Below are 20,281 nucleotides of genomic sequence, written 5' to 3'. Positions count from 1 at the left end.
TTAAAATAGGACAAACCCAGAAATCCTGGAGCCGGTGGCAGCCCTCGCTCATGTCTCTGTCTTGAGTGACTCCATCTGGACAATCTAGGATTGCTTTTGATGGGCTGTGGAAGCAGCTGCTCCTGGTTAAACTCTTTTTTTACTAGAAATAAATATAAATGCTATGGATAAAAAGTCAGGATGGTCTTTCTCTCTCTTCAGCCATTAGCAAGCTTTACCTCCAGTGAAGGGATTTTAAAATGGGTTTTCTTACTTAAGTGGCCAGCTGTATTTTAAATACCTTTAACTTTTACCAGTGCGCAGCTCTGAGAAATTACAACTGCTTTGCTGCAGCTTATCCTAGTGCGCAGGCAGGTGCAACTCCACTGAGCCCCACAGACCTTCTCCTGCCAGCGCTGGCCTCCAGAAATTCAGTCCTGGGCATTCAACAGCTTCTGCCCAACACTGGGCTACCAGGAGAGCGAGGAAAGCAGAAGAGCTCAGCAAGAACCTGGTGCGGCCAACACGGCCGCTGATGGCAGCGCGCACCATGCTATGAGGAACCAGCCTGGAGGAGGTAGATACCACCTGGGTGACAGCACGTCATCAACTTCTGATGGATGCAGGGTCGGATGCTGCGCACCCCTGGCTGCTCCCGAAGCACTTCCCAACGCCCCGCTCCACTCTGTTCTTGGCCCTGCCCCGCTGGGACAGCCAGCGCGGTGGCTGCGCCGAGGCCGTACGCATCTGACTCCGGGATTTGCTCTGCCAAGTCTCACATGCCAGAGGTCTGAGGCTTCTTCCTCCGACTGTCTGAAGTGAGCGCCACAATGCTGGGCCCCTACCAAACATCCCGTGGGCTCGGGACGGGAGAGGAGGGACTGGTCACACAGGCGGAGCGTGGATCCACGCCACTCCCCAGGGGAAGGGTTAAAACTGCCTTTTACTGGTTTTCTGTGACAGATCTCTTTACTCAGTGCTATATAATATAGCCTCGAACATATTCTAAATAGCCAAGGGCTGCCCAGCCATCTGTTTGAAGACAGAGACCTTCTGAGGCAGGAGTTCCCAAAGCCTGGCCCATGGGACATTTACTATGGAGCCTGCAAAGGGAATTTTTCCCCTTTAAAAAGCCAGCCTGTACTTGTTTTGTTATGCTGCTTCAGGCCGGCGTCCCATCCACGAACGTTGACCCATACATGACTCGTACATGAACAAAAACGTGGGAACCTCTGCTCCAAGTGAGACATCTCCATCCTCTTCAACTCTCCCCTGCCAATCTCACCCACAACTCCGAGGTTCAAAAAAAGAGAGAGATTTGGTCATCTCCCAGGTACCTACTCTCAGTTCCAGTCATAGCTTCCAGGGGTGCTTTTTATGAGAAATCCCAGTTTTATGCAGCTATCTCAGGTAAAAGTGCCAAATGACTGCATGACTTTCTTGCTGACTTTCAAAGGAAATTAGGCTTTTACAGCCAGGTGCATTTGCAAATGGTATCCATGGCCTGCACTGAATTAATTAAGAAAGAAACAGACCCACATAGCTGAAATATGTACATATCTATAACTATTTTTTTGTATTACATGTTTCATTTTATGTATTTTTTCAGATTTAAAGCAATAAAGGTGCCTTTCAAAGGCACCTTTCAAAGGCTCTAGGCACCCCCAGCATGATAAGTTATACAACAAACGCAGTCAAACCAAATCCCAGCAATACCGAAATTGCCTCCTCTGGGGAAACTCGGCCCGCCCGGCGCTGCTCCCTTCCTCTGTAAGGAAACTGCCCCGCAACTTCCCCATGCTGTTTATTACTCACTCCACTTTCTCATATCCCCAGCGATGCTGCTTTCCCACCCTAGAGACCTGCAGAATGATATCTCGAGAGGTCCACCTTGCCCCCTCAGCCCAGCTTGGCGCAGCGCGTTGTGGGGTAGCCAGAGGGAAACCCGAGGTTTTGCCTGGCGTGGGGCAGAGCAGCGCACGGGCAGCACACGGGCGAGCACCCGACTCTCTTTGCTCTTGCAGCTGGGGGATTGCAGCATTGCTGCAGCTCAGAGACTGGGGGGGGCTCAGCCCCGATGCCCACCAAGGTGGGCCTTTAGGGAGGGCCGACCCCCCCCCCCCCACGGAAGCAAGTGGAAGGATGGGGCCCCTCATTGCACAAGGTCTGTGTAAGGGAGGCCCAAGGCAGCCTTGCCCCGTGCCGTGGGGTGATGAACCACACAGGTTGCAGAGTGGTTGTTTTTCTTTAAAATACAAAATCGTGAGTAAAATAAAAGGGAAGCAAAAATGTCACAAACCGTCCTGATGCTTGTGACCCGCAGGAATCCCAGTGCCACGTGTACGCCTGCCAGCGGGCTGTGGGTCAGCTGCGACGTCACTCCCCAGGCGTTCAGAAACTGCAGCATTAAAGAACGTGCTGAGATCAGAGGGGTTAATGTTTAAAAAAAAAAAATAAAAGTTTTAAAAACACTTTTTAATGTTTTCTTTACTTTTCAGCTCTGCTCCGTGCCTCGGCAGAGGGTTTCTGCCGAGGCGAAGCCCCGGGCAGGGCGGCCGTGCTGGTGGGGCACTGGGCTGGGGTAGAGGTTTGGAGCTGCTGTGGCATCTGGCATGAAAAAATGTCCCGGGAAGCTGTTACATTAAATGGCCAAATCGATTTATTGAATGGCAGGTGTTAGCTACAAACAGATGGAGAACATAAAGGCATAAGCAGGCATTTGTATGGAAAAGAAGCCATCGATTTGTGGCGAGAGACTCAATAGTGATCGTTACAGCCTTTAGTAGAAATGTTCTTATTTTTATGGGCTGGGTAAGGAGCCACAAAGGGTGAACGGGCAGCGGGGAGCGCAGCCCGGAGCCCAGCCCGGGCCCGGCGAAGCGGGGTGCGGGGGGACGGGCGCCCACGGCTGCCTCCGGTCTCACGGCGGCGCGGGGCGGGTGCGTGGCGGTGCCGCGCCGCCCCAGTTGTCACGCGGCGTGGCCGGCCGGCCCGTGGCAGCGCCCCCGCGGCAGATGAGGCACGCGCCGGCCTCATTACAATGAGAATGGGCAGGCTGGAGGAGCCATGTGGCAGCAACAGTTTGCAAATCCCCCCTCCTTCTGTGCAAATCGGGAAACATTTCCAAACATTTGTACCCCAAATCGACCACATTAACACCCCTCGGAGCGGCGCTCCCTGGAGAGATGCTCCGCGCTATGGACATTTAGGCAGAAACAAAACAAGCAAGGGGATCTTTTTTTTCCCCCCCTTTTCTTCTCTTTTTTCCCCCCCTTTTTTTTTCCTTAGAGGGTCTCGGTGTGCGTCAGCGCTGAATCGATGCGCAACTTTCTAGCTAAGGGGTTTAAAAGCCATCGGGGAACCCGGCTCACAAAGCGGGGCTGTCCACATGGAAGGGCTAGCGAGCACTGAATAAATGGGCGAGGGATCGAAAAGGCGACCAGAGGACCCAACCCCAAAACGTAGAGCCAGAAAGCAGAAACGCTACCCAGAAAGGCGCGCAAGGTGCATAATAAAATATCCCGCTTGTCCAGGCGCTGGGGATGCCGTACCGAGCGACAAAATCGTTACGACAAATTTGATCAAGCGCGGAGCAGCCCGCGGGGCTCTGCGTTCGCGAGCAGCCGCTTTGCGAGGGGATATCGCGGCGCCCCACGGGCCCACGGCCCCGCGGGGGGAAGTGGGGGCGGCTCCCGAGGGAAGGCGGCTGCAGGGCACGGAGGTGCTGGTGCGCTGCCCCGCGCCTCTGCGGGCCCCCGATCCGCTCCAAAATGAGCGCGGAGAAGGGGGAGGCGGGCGGGCAGCGGCTGGCGCTGAGGGCAGGGTGGGGGGCTTGAGCGGCGGTGCCCCCCGCGGGGGCCCGGCCATCCGCACCGCTCCCCCGGCACGGGGAAGGGCTGGGGCCGGGGGCTCTTCCCCGGGGGAAGGGGAAGACGCGGGACGCCCCCAGCCGAGCTTGACCCGTCCGGGAAGCCAGGCCAGCCTGGCCGTGGTTTCGTGCTGCGTTGGGACGGCCTGGGATACCGGGAAGGCAGGGGCAGCCTCCAGCTCGGGAGCGTCTCCTTCCGAAATCCCCGGGTGGCACCACGGCGTGACCGGAGCACCGGGCAGGTCCTGACCCGGCCGCAGGTACAGTTCCTCTGTATCTGCAGGACCTTGAAAGCAGCCCGGCAGAAGCCACGTAGAAAGTCCCTGGGGGCTGCCACATTACCTCCCGCACAGACCCACCCTCGCGGGAGCTTCCCCCGTGGGGCGGGCGGGCAGGTTAGAAAATAGGGGGCTATGCGAGAGAGAGAAGAGCGGGGCTGATGGCGGGAGGCGCCGCGCAGGAGCTCCTGGCTGGGTTTGTGCTGGAGGTATCGAGCCCTTCCCGGGGTCTGCAGCCTGAGAGCAGCAGGACACGGGTGGCAGAAAGGGGCCGTGGGGAGCTCTTGCACGTCCCGTGGGGGAGCGCTGGACGCGTGTCGTGTGTCGTCCTCCCCCCGGGACGGAGGAGGGCAGCCTGGCACAGGGGCTCGGGGGGGTGAAAGGCTTGGGGCAGGCTGGCGACTTTCACCCGCCCGGAATTAATTAACGTTGTCTCGTTAGCGAGATGCGTTTGGCCTGGCCACGCGTATGCTGAGCCGGGTCAGCCTGGAGATAAACCGGCAGCAAATGGGGCGCGAAAGCGGGGGGGGGGGAAGAAAGCGTCCTAACCTGGAGTAAGCGAGCTGGAGAGATGGGGAGCAGGGTGGAAAGGATGGGGAGGCGGCGATCACCGGGCACTGCCACTGCCCAACATCCCGGGTGGGGGCTGCCGGCACCCCGCTGCCGCCCTTCGGCAAAGCCGGGGGCTCTGCGGGCTCGGCTCCCCCCGCCCGAGGACGTGCCCCCCTCGAAAGGAGCCGAGGCTCTTGAGGGAGGTCGCTGCGCTGTTGCTCTCCAAAGTGACCCGGGACGGCGCGTTGGGCGCAGGAAAGAGTCTGCGGGAGTTGCGCTTCTCATCTGCTCTCGGTCGACTTTCAGGCTCAGCTGTTTGATGCTATTAATGCAACTTTTTTTTTTGTTTTTTAATCTGAACTCCGTGTGCGTGTGTGTCAACATGCAGCAGGTGGTTTATTATATTCCCCGGTTATTATTTTATTATGGGCTCTTTTTATAGCTGCAATCAAAATAATGCCCTGGAGTTTCGAGGAGGATTTTACGTCTGTTTTGCACCACTCACTCGAGCTTCTGAAAATATTTGTTTTTGGGGGGGACAACACGTGAAGAGCTGGAGCGACTTCTGTTCCTGCCGGGAACGAGCGAAACTAGGTGCAAAGTCTGACTAGAAAAATAGCGGCCACCTAAAGGCGGCCGAGCGGGCTGGAGAGCGTTTGAGGGGGCTTGCACCCCTCTTGCCAGGTTTTGGGGAAGGCGGAGGTGGGAGCGCTTCCCCAGCCGTCAAGGTGCACGCCGCCAGGATGGCAGAGAGGTTTGGCGGAGCTGTGAAAAGCAGAGATCAGCTTGTCTTGCTTTAACCTACATTAGCTCCGGGTCCATATGGTAGATGCTGCCTGTGGATCCTCAGCACCACAGCGAGGCCCTATTCTTGCACGCCGCCCTGCTTGTGCCAGATGGTGCCTGGACCAAGTGGCCATGCGTGGGGTGGCTCTGGTTAGCCTAATAAACGTCCAATACAAGTCAAAAATCAAAACACACACATACTAACATCTGCTAGAGCCTGCAGTACCCAGCTAGCCTTTCAATACTGAATTAAAGAGCCCCACAGCCCTTCTGTTCCCCTAGGTTAGACACTCATTACCATTTATCAAGCACTGATGTTATCTGGCCTCTCATTTTATTTAGTACCGAAGCTATTAGCATCAGATTTGATTTTGACAGTTGACGCTGCTGCTGGTAAAGCCGGGATCTGGCCGGGCGGATCGCTGCAAAATTCCGAGTTCATCAGCGGCGACACATTCCTCCTTCCCACTTGTTTACGAGGCCGAGACAAAAGAGCTCCTCGCCGCTGCCTCTGCCTTGCGGTTTATCTCCGTCACGGACACGGCTCCCGTCCGTGCCCACCGAGGCCGAGCACACGCACACGCGTGAACGCGCAGTCCCCAGGCGACAGCCGGGCCACTCTGGACGGAGCCGAGCCAAGGGCGCCCGGCCCTGGGTGCAGCCCCCCGACATCGTCAGCGCTCTTCCCCCCCCCCCCCCCCCCGGCTCCGGCTTTCCCCGGCGCAGCGGGGACCGGGAGAAGTTTTAATCCCCTTTCAGCGGCGACCCCGATTCCTGGTCTGGCCCCCTCCCCAAACCCGCCCACACCCGACGCGCGTTGGTGCGATGGCACCGTTCACGGCGGCGGCCGGTGGCGGCTCCGTCCGTGGCTTTCGCCCTCGGAAAGATCAGCTATTTCTCCGCGGAAACCGTGCCGTGCCCTCCCTGCCCTCCCGGGCCGACCCCAGGCGTTTGGCCGCGCATGGGCCCGAACCGCATCCCGGAGCAAAGCTGGCGCCTAGGGAAAGCGGCCGCTTTGGTGGAAATGTACGGGAAAGCGGGACGGCCGGGGAAGTTTAGCCGAGGTGCGCTCTCCCCGTGCTGCCTCGCCTCCAAACAAGCCCGAGATCCCTGGCTTTCCTTCTTTATTCCCCCCCAAAAGAGCCTGGACTGGGGAATTAACGCTGCGGGAAAAGTCCCTTTGGGAGAGCAGGGAAGCTCAAGGGCGGCTCGCAGCGCGCTGCGCCTCGGCGCTGCTCCCCAGGTGATCCACGCCGGAAAGGTCCGCAGCCTTGTGAGCCGGGCGCTGGCATAAAGGTGGCAAGACCTCATTATCATACAGCTGAGGGTTTATCTCTCCCTTCCCCCCCCCCCCCTCCGGCCTCACATCCATTTAACAAGCTGAAATAAAAAGCCACATGAAAGGCCTTCTCTGTGCTTGGCTTTAATGAGGGACACGCGACCCAACAATAAGCGCACGCTGCAATCAGGCCAAGGGCTTTACTGGCACACGCCAGACCGCAGCCCGGCTGCAGGCCGGTACCGGCCACTGCCAAGCAGCTTGACACGGCCCACGGCCCCCCGCGGCCCCCGCTCCCGCCTCGGTCGCCTGCGAGCGCCCGAGTCTCCCCCTTGCCCGTGTTTATTGGGGGGCCGGGGCAGCAGCAGGGTAGCCGGGCTCCGTCCCCGCCGCCGGCCCGCCAGCCTCGGCCAACTCGCTTCAGCGCTCGTTTGCCACCGATTTCCGAAGGGCGACGGAGCGCCTGCAGATCCCCGCCGTGCCCGTCTCCCTGCCATCACCCGCCCCGCTTGCCCCCTTCCCCGGTGGGTTTCGGCGCATCGCCGTTAGCCGCGGTCAGGATAACGCGGGGGACGCGGCCGTCGGTGCGCCGGGCCTGCGGCACGGGCGACCCAGAGCAAGCTGCTGCGCCCCGGAGGCGGCGGCGGGGCCGTCCCGGGTGCCCGCATGTCGGGCAAGCGCGGTTTTACTTTTACTTTCCACCTGGGGCCAGCCCTCGCCAGGCAGGGCAGCTCCTGCCCGTCGGCCCCGTCGCGGCTGCAGGGCGCAGCGCCGCACTGCCCCGTCCCGCCGCCCCGGGAAGAGCCGGGGAGAGGGCGGGCGGGGGGGGTGGGAGGCACGGGACGGGACACACGGAACGATCGGGGTGGGGGGAAAGAAGCAAGCAAACAAACAAACAAATTAACAAACTATATCAAGTGTGTTTTTTAAACATTTGATCCTCTGTTGTTCGGCCGCTCTGTGGAGAGGCGTCTGATTTTCGAGGGAACTCTCGCAGTGTGAGCGCCGTAAATATCTCAACAGATGCTTGGCTCGTTCGTAATCAGCTCGGCTCCTCGGCGGGCAGCGCGGCAGCGGCGACGGCGGCAGCAGGGTATTAATTCTGGATATGAGGGCTCTCCGCAACATTTGGTTCCTTTTTTCCAGAAAGGAAAGATGGAAAAGGGGAGGGATCGCCCGTGAGTCTGACTGACAGTTTACATAATGAGCTTGTGAGGATGCGAGGCAACTATATAAACAGCTCGAAGGGAAGCAAGTTTTCCATTTACTGAGCGCTGTTAGCACCGGTGAAAGGAGGAGCGGTTCCACACTAAGCACTCCCCTCCGCGTCTCTCACCAAACCCACCCGGCTTTGGAGTTTATAAAGGCGACGGCAGCGACCAGAGGTCGGCGGTTGGCTGCAGGATTAATTCCCAGAAGGGGACGGATCGACACCTGGATTTTACCTTCCGATTTCTGCTGGTGCTCGGGGAATATTTGGAAGAGCAGGTTGCTCCAGGAGAATCGCCGTGACGCCCCTCTTTTCTCCCTCGACCGAGAAGCGCTTGCTTGGACGATTTGAGGAATACAGGAGGAAAACTAAACCCATTAAGAACTGGAAGCTTGAATAACACAAGGATGACAGCCTTGCGCATCTTTGGCTTGACGTTTCTGTTAATGATTTTGCAGCAGGTAATCGCACAACCAAAAAAAAAAAAAAAAAAAAAAAAGGGTTCGTGAAATGTAAAGTGGGTGATGGAAGCAAGTTTGCATGGCAAAGCCGGGGTAAGGTCTGATTTGGCTATTTTGTGTGTCTCCCCTTTGTGCAGAGGGTGTCCGGCTCTGGCGTCTTCCAGCTGGAGCTGCACGAATTCGTGAACAGCCACGGGGCTCTGGCCAGCGGGAAGCCCTGCTCCCCCCACTGCAGGACCTTCTTTCGCGTTTGTTTGAAGCATTTTCAGGCAGTGGTCTCCCCGGGCTCCTGCACTTTCGGCAGCATCATCACCCCGGTTCTGGGAATAAACTCCTTCAGCATCAAGGATACGGAGAGATTTGACAGCCCCATTAAGTTGCCCTTTAACTTCACGTGGCCGGTGAGAATCCACTTTAAACCCGATCGCGATGGTGGGGCAGGAGGGCGGCAAGGGAAGGCTGATAATCTGTAATGTAAACAAACTACTTTCGCCTTTAGACTTATTTCCAGAACTTCCTTTAAAGGGGAAAAAAAAGAAAAAAAAAAAAAAAAGAAAAATAGGAGAAAGCGCATCCAGCCCAGAAGCACTTAGGATAATAAATGTTATTAAGAGAAATAAAAGCAAAGGGGGGCGGAGGGGTGTATCCGCGGTCTGCCGGAGCGAGAGGGGGGAGCGCGTAGCCGCCGGGCAGAGGGCCGATGCGGGGCCCGGCGGGCCGGGCCGAGGCGGGTGCCGGGCGGCTGGGCTGGGCTGGGCAGGGCAGGGCAGCGTTGGGGTGCGGCGGGGTGCCGGGGCGCTGGGCTGACGCTGCTCTCTCCCCCTCCGCAGGGCACCTTCTCGCTCATCATCCAGGCCTGGCACGCGCCCGCCAACTACCTGCCGGAAGGTGACTACGGCCGCGCGACGCCGGCAGGGGGCGCCCGCACCGCGGGCGCGCCCCTCGCGCCCCCCCCCCCCCGCCCTCCCCTTCCCCAATCCCGAAACGGTTAACGGCCGCCCCCGGGTCAGCTGTTTATACTATAACTCCAGGGCCGGCTTTATCCCACCATCAGGAGCCGGTCCCCCAACGATATCCATCAGGGGCCGCTTTGATTCTGCCCCGGCCTAATCTCCAACACAATTGCGTTTCCTCCGGTTTATTTTTGGCGTGGGAAAGCGAGGCGGGCTGCGGTGAGAAAGCCGGGAGGCTGCCAGCGAACCCCGGCCGCCTTTTCCTGTATTTTACACCTTGCTCGAATTCCGCCCTTTGGAAAGGAATAATGGCTTTGGGATGTTTTTCTGAGCGGAGAGGAAAAGGATATTTCACGGCAGCCCTCGCTTTCAAAGGCCCCTCCGCTGAGCCCCCCTCGGCCGGGGTTAGCGCTCCCGCCCTGCGCGCCCCGCTGGCCACCTTTGTACGCGGGGCATACCCTTACATACATACGTGTGTATAGATATATATAGATAGATAGATACACACACACACACATATATGTGTGTATACATATGCGAGCGGGGGGGACCCCGCTCCGCTCCTCTCCGGCGGGGCAGGGGGTGCCTCGCCGCTCGGGGCGGGGGGTTGTCGTGGTGCGGCGGTGGGGACACACACACACACAGACAGACACACACACAGACAGACACACAGACACACACGACACGTTGCGGGCGGTGTCCGTCGGTCGCTGACGCGGGGTCCGCTCTCCCGCAGGCTCCCGGCCGCCGTCGGAAGACTGGCTCATCAGCCAGATGTCGATCCAGCGGTCGCTGTCCGTGGGCGAGGACTGGTCGCAGGACGTGCAGAGCGGTTCGCAGACCCAGCTCCGCTATTCCTACCGGGTGGTCTGCAGCGAGAACTACTACGGCGAGAGCTGCTCCCGCCTCTGCAAGCGCCGCGACGACCGCTTCGGACACTACGTCTGCGAGGCGGACGGCAGCCTGGCCTGCCTGCCCGGCTGGACCGGCGAGTACTGCACCGAGCGTAAGTGACCCGCCGGCGGGGGGCAGCTGCGCGCGCCGCCGCGACGGCCGCTGGGCGCGCGGGGGGGAGCGGGGCGGGGCGCGGCGCCGCCGGCAACGGCTGCCGCGCGAGGCGGAGGGAGGGGGCTCCCCGCGCGCCCCTACGCCGGCCTGGTCGCCCCCGGGGCCGGGGGGGGGGGGGAAACGGGGCCGTGGTGGGCCCGTAAGGGAGCCTGGAACGTCACCCCCCGTTGGCTTCCCTTAGGCCCTCGTCTGCGGCAGCGGGGCGTTGGCGAGGGGCAGGGATGCCGCCCGGGAGGCCTTCGAGGAAACACAAACCCCCGCGGCGTCTGGGAGCTCGTTTGACCAAGGGACCCGGGATCCAAAAGCGTGTCCCCTTGTCCAGTTTCGCCCGCTGGCCTGACCCTGGCTGTAGCTGTCTTTGCGGTCAGTCCTCAAAATGTGGCGGCTTCAACGCTGCCCTTACAAAGCATTGCGCACGGTTACCCGGTAGGCTCTTGGGGCCGTGTTTTCATCCTGACCTTTCCACTCTCTGCCTGGAGAGACAAAGTTGCACGCTGAGGACTTTGCCCCTTTTGGCTGCAACTACCAATGCCGTGCTTCACCTCTGCGAGCGTTAGCAGCAAAGAAAGAGCTAGCAGAGAAAGGATCTTGGCTGATATCCCCGAATCAGCGATATCTATTCCAAGTGAAAATGCTAGCAGCTTGCCCACACAAATGCTTCCACCGTTCCCGCTGCCAGAAGAGATGAGACGGGTGTTGCGGTTTAGTAGTGGGAATCTTGGGGTCCCGTTGGGTTTTTTCAGTCTTTCCTTAGCACAAGCCAAAGCCACCTCCTCTTGCTCTTTTTCTAGCAAGAGTTGCAAGAGTTCATGTTTGTTGTATAAACAGAAAAACTAAAGGACAACTTGTCAAATGTTGGCTCTCCTTGTTCACTTCCTCCTGCTCCAGAACTCCCCGTACTGAGAATTTTTAAAACAAAGCTTTGAAAGTGCAAAACTGGTTTTCAAAGTATTTTTTTTAAAGCTGGCATTTCCTCTTTTAAAAGTGTATTCTCTAGCGCCATGTGTATTTACCTAAACATTTCTGCTTTTTTATGTTCTCTTTATAGCCATCTGCCTGTCTGGGTGTACTGAACAGAATGGATATTGCAACAAGCCTGGAGAGTGCATGTGAGTAGATGGCAATTGCAATCTGAACTTCAGTTAAAATGTCACCTTGTAATAGAAACTTAAACTCTTTTCCATGTCATTAATGTTTTAATTTGACTTTTCTTTTAGCTGTCGTCCCGGTTGGCAAGGCCGCTACTGCGATGAATGCATTCCTCATATAGGCTGCCGCCATGGGACTTGTAAAACACAATGGCAGTGCATATGTGATGAAGGATGGGGTGGCCTCTTCTGTGATCAAGGTTAGTTCGGAAGGTTGTGCTCATGACGCTAGATTGGGTATTCCTCAGTACTGGACTAAGGAATCTGACCCATCGGATCTAGCATTGGATTTCCGCGGAGTACATGTTCATAGGCATTGGTTTGTACCATAGCTGTCTTACCCACCAATATTTGCAGTAATTTTGGTTGAAAACAAGCAAACCATTTTGGTACTTGCTGATTTTCTCCTGGAAAAAAAAAAAAACCACAACAAACCAACAACCTGGATGAGTGTTGAACAGGCAAGTTTTTTGCCTGCTCAAGCTAAGTTTAACTTATTCCCTGTACAACTATAACAATTTACTAAACAGTTTCCAGCAGCAGTAAACACCGTCATTTGGGCCTTCCTTATTTTGCATACAAGGAAGTTAACTCATGTGATAAGTCTGGAGCATGAGAGAAAAATCATGTAAGCAAGAATGAAAAGTACAGGTTCCATTTTAAGGTACACCAGACCACTTCCACCTATTCAACCCATTGAATCACTGAACTGTAGCCAGCTGAGCAGTCATGTCCTCAAGGCCATATATGCACTGCTGGCACTGAGATCATTAAGTCCTCAAAGCAAGCTAAGTGTTTTCAAGATAGTTATAGGATTAAGATGGCAAAGTCTGAATTAAGCAGGAAAAGTGAAGTTGCAGATTTTTTTTTCTGCTCGTAGTTATTTATTAACCAGTTGTATTCCAATTACTCTATGGTATTTATAGAGATAATAAAAATTTTCTATGTATGTCCTATGAACTTGTGTGCTTAACCTCTGTCTCAAATTTGAAGGAAAAAAAGGACCGTCAAGCTTGGTGGAGCATTTAGAGAGTTTAAACTACTAACATTCATAACAAGAGAGCATGGTAAATAAACAATAAAAGATTTCTAGTGTTTGTTTAAATCTCCAAGCCAAAAACATTTCCTCCCTGCCTCCCCTTGGCAGCACACTTTTTAAAGGTGGGGCTAACTGTTTTAGTATGTGACGTGTTGCGCACAAAGCGTCTATAATGCCGTGTCTTTCGGAGAACACACACTTGCGAACTATGTTTTCCAACTTGGCATCTAAATCCCATTGCAGCTAATCGGTTTATGCACACAGAAAAGGGAGAGTATACCAAAGTACTAAGAAAGTTAAATTTTTGCCAGGTCCCTCAAAATTCAGAGCCCATGTATTAAAGTGATGGATGTAGAGAAATATCTAAAATCAATCATAATCTGAAACAGCTGATCATTACTGATAATAACCTGCATAATCATCTCCAGTATTCCTTTTGATAGTAAAATGAAAGACTTCATTGAAAAAAATCTGTCTTTTTTGTTGACTAAAGCATTTTTGTATGAATGTCTTTTCCCAGCTGTCAAAGACTTTTTCTCTAACCTCTGGTACCTTTGCAGATCTGAACTACTGCACTCACCACAGACCATGCAAAAACGGAGCAACTTGTATGAACACTGGCCAGGGCAGCTATACTTGTTCATGCAAACCTGGCTTTACTGGTGTTGACTGCGAACATGAGATCAGCGAGTGTGACAGCAATCCCTGTAGGAATGGCGGTAGTTGCACGGTAAGGGCATTTTAAATGTAAAGCCTTTGTGTGAAGCAAGCCCCAGTATACCTTTTCAGTAATGGTTCTGTAACCACATAATGGGAATTCGATAGTGCACAGGTTCATTACTGACGCTCACAACTATCATACTGAAGCCTTCCCGAGAGGTGTCAGGGGAGGAAGTCTGTTACAGGAGGAGATGTATCATCTAGATTAGAACTAGTCAACTGATCCTTAGGTTTCTGTGGCAGCCATTATGAGAGCTTGGCAAGGTCCAAGTTTGGTGAGGGAGCAGATCTGTAAACAATAAGCTTCTCAAACCAAGGTTCATAGAGAGATGCGCTAGGTCTGTATTTTAATAGCAACTAAAAGAAAATTTCTGCTTCCTGCTTTGGGAGCGTAGTGTCAGACAATATGAGGGCAATCGTCTAAAACACTTTCTGTGACACAGGGTTTTGCATGTTTAGTTTCCTGCAGTCTAGTGTTTCAAGTGTGTTTTCAGACCCAGTCAATGATTGATTCTACCTGTTGATAAAGACTGATCGATTATAGATATCAAATGTAATCTGATGCACACTTCGATTAAAACTATTGGCACAAGACCCTAGCTCCCTTCTCTCAGGGCTTTGGACGTGGAAAGAAGAAAGTTTTGTTGTGATCTAAGTGGTGGGACTTATCCATAGCAAAGTAAATGGCCTGATCACAGCTGTGTAGGTAAGCCCATGCCATTCTGCTCTGGGAGGACCTCGAGGATCCCATTAGACAGTAGTGGCATTATAAATGTTTTTGTCTAGCTGCCTGTAGGCTCCCTACAACTGCATCTGCTCTGCTTGTGTAGTCACATGATTACTTCCACATGCTGAGTACAGCCGATTCACAGCTCTATCCCTGTGCAGTTATTTACTCTCCAAATGTTGCTTTTGCCACATCAGAACATGGATGAGAAGGGACTGAAGAGCACTCGCTGCCGACCAGAAATAAGCGTGCAAGCAGCTATCATTTGGTGCCATCAAATAACAGTGGCCTAATGTTGTGTTTTGCAGGATATGGAGAATGGTTACCACTGCCTGTGCCCCCCTGGCTACTATGGCACTCACTGTGAGCACAGCGCTTTGACGTGTATAGATTCTCCGTGCTTTAACGGTGGCACATGCTTGGAAAAAGAACAAGGGGCCAGCTACAGTTGCGTTTGCCCTTTTGGCTTCACAGGGTCAAACTGTGAAAAAAAAGTAGACAGGTGCACAAGCAACCCGTGTGCAAATGGTGAGTTTTTTTATCAAAAAACCTCATGTCTCTGACTCGTTTGTGCTTTTCAGTGCAGAAGTGATAGAAATCCAATCTGACCTCTACTCTTCCTCTAATACATTAGTCCCTCTCCCCCGCTGTATTCCACATCTACCCTAATTTTAGTCTCTTGCTGGGGGGGGCTTTCAGTGGCATTTTCTATGCAACAAACCAATGCAGGTTTATCATGTGATGGAGAAGATGGCAGAATTAAGTAAATTAAATTAAATTAACTTTATTATATATTTAGAAGAGGCACCTTTTTAAGGCATGGTGATACAATCAGGTAAACTAGAAGGAACCTTTAGACGTGCAGCTGTTTTGTAAAATAACCTCCTCCTTCTTGAGATAGTACAAAATGCTAACCAGGGAGAGGTTTAGGTTTCCGAGTGAAGTGCATTGCGGACTAATTTTTTTTTTTTTTTTCCGCAGATGGTAATTGCTTTTACCTTGGTCAGATTCGTGTGTGTCGTTGTCGGGCTGGTTTCTCTGGTCAGAAATGTGAGATAAACATCAATGATTGTGCCAGGAACCCATGTTCCAATGGGGGAACTTGTCATGACCTGATCAACGATTACACCTGCACATGCTTGCCAGGCTACAGTGGCAGGAACTGTGACATCAAAACCAGAGATGAATGTGCTTCTGGGCCATGTGAGAATGGAGGCACATGCTACAGCGGACTTTATAGTGCCAACTTTGTCTGCTACTGTCCTTCTGGCTTCATGGGCAACCGTTGCGAATTGCCAGTTTATTCAGTGCCGGTTACACTTCCTCCTAAACCAGTTCCCTGGATCGCTATATCCATGGGAGTGGGGCTGGTGGCTTTGCTCATACTGTTCTGCATGATAGCAATGGTCATCAGGCAGATGAGGATGCACCCAGAGCAGGACTTGGAGACAATGAACAACCTGTCTGACTTCCAGAAGGACAATCTCATTCCAGCTTCCCAGCTCAAAAACACCAATAAAAATAAAGACCTCGAAGTGGACTGTGGGCTGGAGAAATCAAACTACAAACCCAAGAATCATAAACTGGACTACAATCTGGTAAAAGACCTGACAAGTAGAGGGACACAGGAAGATAAATATTACAAGAGTGAAAAATGTTTAGGAGAAAAGTCTCCCCTCCGACTACACAGGTGAGAATGCAGTCTTCCTTCTAGTCTTTCTTAAGGTCCCTCATCTTCATACCAGTCTAGAAGCAGATGAGAAAATACTGGGAAAAAGAAGCTTTGAGGAGATAATATACAAAACAAACCAGATCAAAGCCAGGAATCTTCATACTGGAGTATGTGTGTCACAGCCAAGTGGTAGCCTTAGCTAAGTCAATTAAATCGAGTGTTTGTGCAGGGTGCTGCTGGTGTGGGTGCTGTGAAGGGGAACAGGAGTGGCTAGGTCAGTAGCGAAAGTAAGAAGTGTCTTTCCTTCCTCAACAGATCTTGGAGGAATAATAGTTAAGGCACATAATGATTAAAAATAAGTATTTCACTTATTAAGAAGGCAAAATGATCTGCTTACTGAGAGGAATGATAGATTATAAATAACTACTTTTTCAAGAAAAGAAAAGGGCAGGTATTCACTGGCTCATCAGTCTTCTGATACATGTACTGAAAGTCTCATCTGGGATCTGCTTGTGGCTGTTTCCCTGAGGGATCTGAGGAACATGCTATTAAGCTGGACATGGCAGAAGCATAGGAAGACAATAGGCCATTCCTTACTTCCGCTTTTCTAGTGGAAAAATGTCCTGCCATCATATAGAACATGTGAAACTTCATCCTCTGCATTTCCTTCCCACACCTCCACAGCTATCTCATTCCACCCCTCCATATTCATGGTAGATTTTGAGAGTCAGGCTTGTTATGTTAGTCAACTAACATTCTTTTCTCTCTGCCCTGCCTTAGTGAAAAGCCAGAATGTAGGATATCAGCGATATGCTCTCCGAGGGATTCAATGTACCAGTCCGTCTTTGTGATAACAGAAGAAAGGAATGAGTGCATCATAGCCACAGAGGTAAGTAAGTACGCATGTGGATGGGCATAAATTCACAAAGTAAAGGGCTAAATTATCCTTTAGAATTGCATCTGAGAAGGTTACTCTATGTCCAGGGATCCCGGATGCTTCCCAGCATTCACCTCTCCTCTTCTGTGTCCCACACCGAACATACAGTAGGGAAAATAAAGAAATTAACTGCTCTGACTTTGTTAAACCAGAGATTTTGAGCTTAGATAAGTCAGTGGGAGATGAAAGCACAGAACATCAGCCCATAAAAATTCAGTACATGGTAGGACTATTTCCTCTTAAATAGGTAGTCAACAAAAATGGAAATAATCGTTCATAGGCCCATTGATGTAAAGCCACGTTTTTTTCCCATGACTACAATGGATAATCCGTGTTCTGTGGAAACAGGCAAAGCTATAGATTTCCAGCAGAAGATGTAAGGTAGCTGAATGTGTTAGTGGATAGGCATAACAGCCATTTAGGAAATCTGTAATAAGGCAATTTCAATCTCTTGGCGTTTAAACTCCAGCTATATATTCTCTAACAGAAGTTAACGCAGTCATTGATAAACACATCTAGATTCTGTTATTATATTGAAAAGTCAGAGGACAGATAGATGAAAAAGGAAGGGCCTAGCATTGAACTAAAGATTATAAAAAGCAGCTATTGAGGATCCAACCAGTTCCTGAAGAATTACTGACCCTTTGGAAAAAGGCTAGGTGGAAGTTAAAGGCAATTTGACATTAAGCAATACCTGCCTTCTTCAGTGTAGCCGTCTTTAGGACTAGTTTCAGACTCTGGGAAAGACTAAGTGTGCTGTGCCACATAGCAATGATCTGTGAAGTCAGATCTGCAGGATTCTGTCTCCCTTGCCAGTGTGGATATCAAATTGCCTCTTGAAGGCAAGCTGGAACACAAGTCACCCAACAATATTAAAAGTTTAAGTGAAAGGATTTTCAAAGGTACACATGACAGCTAGACGCTTCGTACCATATCTTCCTTTGAAGATCTTGCTGACCAAAGCTAGACTACCAGATTGACTTCAGGCATCTTCAGAAGTATTTTTCTTTTCAGAATGACAGTCCCTGAAACCTCTCTCCACATCATTCAGGCTTAATGCTTCTGAACACAAGTTATTTAACTATGCCATTTGCTTTTTACAGACTCGTAATGTTAAGCACCCAGATTTGTAAGCATTCTTCCCCTCAGGCCAGGTAGAGAGGCTACTCATCATACAGCTAACTTTTTTTTTTTTTTTGTGCTGGTGATTCTTCGTCTCTGGACCCAGCCAAAACCATTGAACACTGATAGTTGAACTGCAGCAATTTCTGGCTTAAATTGTTTTGGTTTGACATACTTGAATTACAATTTGTTGGTTGTGCAGTACTCTGTATGCTGTGCTTCTTTCTCATTCCTGGTATTATTTTATATCCTGACAGGTATAAGACTGAAGATCAGCCCATTTGCACCTCAGATTTGGTAATGCCAGTAGATGGACGTTCCTGCTGCATTGTTTACAATTCAGAACTGGATTGGACTGTTTTTAAATACACGCAACTTGCTGCTCTCAGGCGGAGGATGGAACTGGGTGAACTGGACAGACTGTGAATTTACTGAAAGATGCAATACGCCTTTTTGTTCTTACTGCCCTTGTTTGAAGTTTGATACCAGAAATCTCATTCGCTGTAGAAGAAGGGAGGCAGAGGGAAGAGAGAGGGGTTAAAAATGTTGTTGTTTTAATTTGTTTTTAAAAGATACCGAGGCCAGTTCCTCATGGACAGACCCCTGGCTTTCCAGAACTCTGGTTATGGGAGGTGCCGGTAGATGAGGAGGCACTTAGCTATCACAGATGTTGCCATGGAAGGTGTGTAGAAAGACACATTGCTATGCAGATAATGGATACAGTATAAACGAGGTCTCCATTTTTTTTTCTGGGTTTAAAAGTGCCTAAAATGTGTCAAGAGAATCTAACAAGCCCAAACAGAGACTTGACTGCTCTTCTTGCAGTTACCTGAACAGTATTGGGCAGGGGTGGCTGATACTTCCTGCTACGCATCTATGTGCGTCTCCTCTCTCCTGCTGCATGTACTGGAGATGGTGTAAGGGGCAAGAGGAGGAAGGAAAGAGGAATACTGAATTTACATGTCATCTCATTTGGTGATGCTTTGGAGAACTGATTGACCTAAGCCACAATATGGGACAGGATTTTTGTGGATTTAAACATTCGAGAAGGAAAAATTGTGATAAGCAATATGTGTACTGCCTCTTCCCCATTGATAAGGAGGAGGAGTGATCCCAGCTCTATTTAAAGCCTTACAAATGCGTTTAAAATCAATCAGCTCCTAGAACCTTTATGTCCTGAGCTGTCTCAGCTCTTTTCATGCCCTTTGCACTACCAGTGATTGTGAATAGACATTACTTTTTTCTTCTCTTTCCTCATTCTCTCCCCCTTCCCCATCTTACTTTGACACAAATTCGGGGGTTTATGTCGTGTTCTGAATTAGGTGCCACCTTCTACTGCAAATAGTCTCAAAAATGCAGCTGTTACTTTCTGAAGGAGAAGAAGCAGTGTGACACCACCCCCCCCCCCACCCCCCCCCCATTCCTCCATCTGGTTGCAAAACTCCAACTCCTGTCTTTCATCCCGGTTCCAAACATCCAATAGCGAAGTACCCACTGAGACACCCTCTGCCAAGACAGGTGGAGACTAGAGTTAGAAGGTTCAAGCCTTATCCTGTTTCTTTCATACCCACGGAAAAGGGGAAGCCTGCCCCTGGAAACTAGAGGCGTGCAGAAGCTCTTTTCTTATATCCACATTTACAGCAATAACACCGGACGCCGCAGTGGAAAGTGCCGTGACACTAATGAGATGAGACCATGAGGTGGAACAGAATGAGGAGGGAGGAAACAAGATCTCTTCAAAGAAACCTGGACCGTGCTATCTCTTGGACAGCGATATTCCTGCCCTTGTAAATCCTGTTGTCGGACTAGCCCATCTACTGCCTTGAACTGTGCAGACAAGACCCCTTCATAATGTCCACTACTGACCTTCTGCTCTGACCACATAGGACCATTTTGAAGATGACCTTCAGAAATCAATAATATGGGTTTTAGTTTGTTTGTAGTTTATTTTGAAGACTAGTATTTCAGTAATTTAAAAAAAAATCAGAAGCACTGAACTTTCTACGTTTTATAACATTATTTTGTATATAATGTATATTTATAATCAAAACAGAAGTGTAAATATGTTTATTACTGCTCATGTAATGTTTTTAATGTGATGACAAAGTTTGAATTTTATTTTTTTTTTCAAGCAATGAAAATACTTTCCTGTTACTATGAAGTTTATTGTGGTTTGTCCTTTTACAGTTCAGGTTCCACGGCTCTGTGACAGCCAAGGTTCCTTGAAGCCCCAGAAGTAAGCTTGTCTGCCTGCTCCCTGCAGTCAGCCCTGCATTTACATTTTGCACACCAACTGCCGTCGGCTGCTTTTTATAAAACGGTGATACTGTTAACTGATGTCAACAAAGTTGTTCAGCTGAGTGGCATTCATCTGACAGAAAAGTTATACATATTTATATTGTGATATATAATATAATATTTAAATTATATGTGTACATACATATAATGACTGAACTGTCAGGAAAGTTATTTTTATTAACGT

General features: G+C 51.2%; 1 protein-coding gene across 2 annotated transcripts; it reads left to right on the top strand.

The window, feature by feature from the left end:
- The first annotated feature begins 8,279 nt into the window (after nt 1-8,279).
- DLL4 (delta like canonical Notch ligand 4) lies at nt 8,280-19,956 on the top strand. 2 transcript variants are annotated; one of them, XM_075754484.1, is made up of 11 exons: nt 8,280-8,413; nt 8,551-8,814; nt 9,244-9,301; nt 10,103-10,372; nt 11,483-11,543; nt 11,652-11,782; nt 13,182-13,351; nt 14,377-14,596; nt 15,050-15,758; nt 16,521-16,629; nt 18,057-19,956. In XM_075754484.1, the coding sequence occupies exons 1-11, from the start codon at nt 8,360-8,362 to the stop codon at nt 18,060-18,062; spliced, it is 2,052 nt and encodes a 683-aa protein (XP_075610599.1). In that variant the 5' UTR covers nt 8,280-8,359; the 3' UTR covers nt 18,063-19,956. The 2 variants fall into 2 exon arrangements, with proteins under 2 accessions (XP_075610599.1, XP_075610598.1); XM_075754483.1 differs by lacking the exon at nt 18,057-19,956 and having other exon boundaries at nt 16,521-17,602.
- The last annotated feature ends 325 nt before the right edge of the window (nt 19,957-20,281 follow it).

Source organism: Balearica regulorum, chromosome 5 (genome assembly GCF_011004875.1).
Source record: "Balearica regulorum gibbericeps isolate bBalReg1 chromosome 5, bBalReg1.pri, whole genome shotgun sequence".
In the NCBI taxonomy this organism is placed as follows: domain Eukaryota; kingdom Metazoa; phylum Chordata; class Aves; order Gruiformes; family Gruidae; genus Balearica; species Balearica regulorum.
Note: the sequence above shows the minus strand (reverse complement) of the source record. Positions and strands in the feature narration are given on the sequence as shown.